General features: G+C 37.6%; 1 protein-coding gene across 1 annotated transcript; it reads right to left on the reverse strand.

Moving 5' to 3' along the window:
- Positions 1–3,505: 3,505 nt before the first annotated feature.
- LOC103274818 (putative olfactory receptor 2W6) lies at positions 3,506–4,459 on the reverse strand. Its single transcript, XM_008072244.1, has one exon. The coding sequence runs from the start codon at positions 4,457–4,459 to the stop codon at positions 3,506–3,508; it is 954 nt and encodes a 317-aa protein (XP_008070435.1).
- Between the last annotated feature and the right edge of the window lie 442 nt (positions 4,460–4,901).

Consider the following 4,901-nt stretch of genomic DNA (forward strand, 5'->3'; position numbering starts at 1 on the left):
ATTCTGAATATTGTCTGCATTAATAATCTCTTTAACAATTCTCAGCAAAAGAAACAAAGTGGCAGGTATCACATTTCCAAACTTTAAACTTTATTATAAGGCTACAATAATCAAAACAGCCTGGTATTGGCCCCAAACAGGTATATAGACCAATGGAACAGGATAGAGATTCTAGAAGCAAAACCTCAATTGCTCAACAAACTCGTCTTTGATATAGCCTCCACCAACAACCACTAGGGAGAGGAGAACTTATTCAGTAAATGGTGCTGGTAAAACTGGCTGATCATATGCAGAAAATTAAAACAACACCCCTGCCTATCACTGTATGCAAAAATCAACTCTAAATGGATCAAAGACCTAAACGTAAAATCTCAAACTATAAGAACCTTAGCAAATGCAGGAGACACCCTTATGGAAATTGGAACTGGAAACTAATTCCTGATCAAAACCCCAAATGCCCATGCCATAAGAGATAAGATTGACAAGTGGGACCTCATCAAACTGAAAAACGTCTGCAAAGCAAAAGAACCCATCAAGAGAGCAGAGCGAGGAGACAGCCCACAAAATGAGAAAAAATATTTGCCAACTGTATATCTGACAAAGGCCTAACAAACACCTAGGATCTACAAGGGACTCAGATGTGCCAAAAAGAAAAAGAAGCCAGTCCTATTAAAAGTGGGCAAAAGGCTGGGCTTGGTGGCTCAGCCTGTAATCCCAGCATTTTGGGAGGACAAAGCAAATGGATTGCCTGAGCCCTCAGGTTCCCCACCAGCCCGGGCACCTTGGCAAGACCTCGTCTCTACAACAAATCAAAAATTAGGTGGGCATGGAAGTGCGCGCCTGTAGTTCCAGCTACTTGGAAGGCTGAGGTGGAAGGATCACCGGAGCTCAGCAGATCTATGCTGGGTTGGCTGTGAGTGTGCAACTGCACCCCAGCCTGGGCGATGAAGTGAGACGCTAACTAAAAAAAAAAAAAGTGGGCAAAAGATATGAATAGACATTTAAAAAAAAAGACATATGAGCAGCCAACAGATACATGAAAAAAATGCTCAGCCTTACTAATCATCAAAGAAATGCACATTAAAACCACACTGAGTGAGATACCACTTAACTTCAGTCAGGATGGGCACCATCAATAACCAAAAACAACAGGTGCTGGAGAGGAGGCAGGGAAAAGAGAACACTTCTACAGTGTCGGTGGAGTGAAAGCTAGCACAATCTTTGTGGAAAACTGTGTGGTGATTCCTAAAAGATCTAAAAACTGACCTTCCATATGACCCAACAATCCCCTTTCTGAGAATATACCTGGAGGAATTCAAATCACTATGAAAAAGATACCTGCACACACATGTTTATTGCAGCATTACGCAATATCAAAACATGGAACCAACCGTGCTGTCCATCAAAAGTGGACTGGATAGAAAAATGTGAGTATACATGACGGAATATTATGCAGCCATGAAGAAGGACAAAATTATGAACTGCATATCAACTTGGATGGATTTAGAGTCTATAATACTCAGTGATCTATTACAGAAACAAAGAATTGAGTACCACATGTTCTCACTCATAACTGGACCCTGAACAATTATCATAATACTATAAAAAATGGATTGGCAGTAGAGGAAAACTGCTGAGGGGGGAGAACACTTCATCAATAAGGGTGCCTGATCTCAAACCAGGCAAAGTAGGGACCAAAGTGACACCCAAACTTTACCTGCATTTTGATCATTTGTATATCTAATCCTGAATTGTACCCCACATCCTTAAAATAAAAAAATTAAAAATTAAAAAATGGTATTTATAGCGTAAAGATCTTTTTATCTAAAACTAAAACATGCAGACATTTACAAATTAATTGCAAAATTTACAAATAAAAAATAAAATAGGGATGTGAGAAAAACTTTTTGTGGTAATGAAAATGTTCTACATCTGTGATGTTATATGACTGTATACATTTGTCAAAATTCATATAATGGCACATTCATATGGACAATTCATAAAATGTAGTAGTACTACATGCAAATTATACTTAAATAAACCTAATTTTGAAAAAAAATCTCTTTAATAAACATCATCATGATGAAACATCATGTTTTACTTACTGCAATAAAGTTGAAAAGATTAAATATATTCTCATTTTTTTGCTTTCTTATGGGAATAACAGAATGCCCTCCATAATCAAAAGTAAACCAAAAACCTATTTTTAAAAGCCCTAACTAATGAAAATAAAATTTAATCTAATATACCTGGACAAAATTTAAGAGAGTGCTCAAAAATAGAAAAATATGCACATTGATAATGATATGCATTAGGTATGTGGTTTACTTTCTAAGACTTCTAGATTAACATGACTTTTCTTAAAATTTTTGAGAAAGCTTAAATGAGAAACTGTTAGACACGTTCTTTATTCAGTTCCTAATGATGCCACACAATTCAAATTTTGGAATCCTTAGTCTCTTGCAGAAATTCTAACATAATATATATTTTCCCAAGTTATGAAATGGGATTCATTCAATTTATATGTCAGATCTGAAGAAACATACTTTCTTTTAAGATGGACATTTATTCATTTGACACAAACCATTCAAATCTATTTCCCTTATGACTGGTGAGGTACTGATGTCATTAATGTAAATGTTAAGAAATCAACATCCAGAGAATACCCAATCATAAAGATTCTAACAGCACCCCCAGAATTAATCTCATTTCTCTCTGTCTCTATTCAAGGTTATCCTGATAAAATATGGGGAAAGTGGAGGTTAAATAATCTTAAAACATTAAAAAAAGACTTAGCTTTCTTTTGCCATTAATAAGAATTGAGTATTAATAGGAAGTTCCTCCTTTACATAAAGCAAATACCTTATGATCTTGTTTTATCTTTTTTGCTCAGAGCTGATGTCCTTATAACTTCATTTCCTTTCTTCATTTTCTATTGCCTAAGAAAGTCAAATATAAATGGCACTAGACTCAATTACATAAATATTCAAAATGGGTGGAATTCATGAATCAATTGTGGTATTGGAGCTACTAAAGCTAGATAATTAAACAATTTATTTTGACTCTCATTCTGGCATTTGGCACAATAAAAGTACATTTAAACTTTCTAGAAAAAAATAAGTGCTTCTTCTGCACTACTTCTAAGATCTTTCTTTTCATATTTGTTGAGGACTGACAATTATTGTGCTAGAAACTGACATGGGAACAAAAATGCCTGGTTTCTACATTCACAATTGGTATTTTGTAAGCATAAATTTCTGTTTTATTCTGGATTGGTATCCTCCTGGTGAAGAATGCTTGACTGAGAGAGACTTGAGAGGAGCACAAGTCGACTGACAACTAAGGAGAAATATTACATTTTCTTGACCTAGCTAAACCATTGAACTCCCCATCTTGTTAAGCTCCTCTTCAGTCTGTAATGCTAGAGTATTCTTTTATTTGCTAGGTCTAACAATATAGATAGAAGATGAATCAAAAGACAGTTCCAAGATTTGATCACTCCTTACTATGCTTCTGCATTCCCCTTCCCCAGCACCTTCTTCATGGCCTCTTTTACATCTTTGTTTCTCAGTGTATAGATCAGGGGGTTAACACTGGGAGTGACAATTGTGTAGAAAAGAGTAAGAAACTTGCCCTGGTCCTGGGAATAAGTGTTTGCTGGTTGGAGATACATGTATATGATTGTACCATAGAAGAGAGAGACAACAATCAAATGGGAGCTGCAAGTGTTGAAAGCTTTCTTTCGTCCAGCAGCTGACTTGATTCTTAGCACTGTTTGTGCAATGTAACCATAAGAGATGAGGATGAGGATGACTGGTGCCAGGATGACAAAGATTGCCAAGGCAAAAGCCAGTGCCTCAAGGGTCATAGTGTCTACACAGGCCATGCCAATTAGTGCTGGCATCTCACAGAGAAAGTGGTCCACCTGTCTGTGCCCACAACGGGGTAGCATTAATGTCTGTGGTGTCATTATAAGAGAATTACCAAAGCCGCTCAACCATGCCACTGAAGCCAGCTGCCCACAGAGACGTGGGTGCATGATGACAGTGTAGTGCAGGGGTTTGCAGACTGCAGCATAGCGGTCATATGCCATGACAGCCAGGAGGACACACTCCACTCCTCCCAGAGCCAGGACAATGTAGAGCTGGATGGCACAACCCACATAGCTGATGGTCTTATCTGGACCCCAAAGGTTGTAGAGCATCTGAGGAATGGAGCCTGTGGTGAAACACATGTCCAAGAATGAGAGGTTGGCCAAAAAGAAATACATTGGTGTGTGCAGCCGAGAATCCAGAGCTGAAAGCAAGATGATGGTCATGTTGCCAAGAAGAGTCAGCAGATAAAAAGTGAGGACAACCACAAAAAGGATTAATTCTAGGTGGGGGTGATCAGAGAAGCCCACCAGGATGAAGACTTCAAAAAAGCTTGTATTGTCCTTTTCCATCACCTGTGACCACATATTACCTGTTGGGAAAAAGATGAGTGTCTGTGAAGAGCATAGATACACTCCCTCAGAATGGAATGATTAGTAAAATTGAAACCTCCTTGGATATATGGGATGCTTGGCCCAAAATTTCAATAGGTACTGATTAAGTAATCATTTAGTCTGAGGAGCACAGTGTTTGGGAGGTTTTCTGGCTCCTAGCTATGACTATCAACATTTTGCATTACTCTTTTTAATTTGGGCAGAATGTAAAAAATTACTTTCAAGAACTCCTTGTTGTCCAAGAGAGTGAATGCTTTAAAAATTCCACTTTTTTTAAAAATGGAGAAGTAGCAAATCTTCCTTGCCATATATAACCCATAATAAGAATGGGTAGATATGTCTCTGGTTCAGGGAATCAGACTTGCTATTAGGTGAAATTTCATTTTAAACACTGTCTCATCAATACTGAGAAATC

Source organism: Carlito syrichta, unplaced genomic scaffold (assembly GCF_000164805.1).
Source record: "Carlito syrichta isolate Samal-C Ts95f unplaced genomic scaffold, Tarsius_syrichta-2.0.1 Scaffold314889, whole genome shotgun sequence".
NCBI classification, from domain to species: domain Eukaryota; kingdom Metazoa; phylum Chordata; class Mammalia; order Primates; family Tarsiidae; genus Carlito; species Carlito syrichta.

Coding starts and splice junctions, on each gene's coding strand:
- LOC103274818 (XM_008072244.1), bottom strand. CDS start 4,459: ATGTGGTCACAGGTGATGGAAAAGGACAATACAAGCTTTTTTGAAGTC.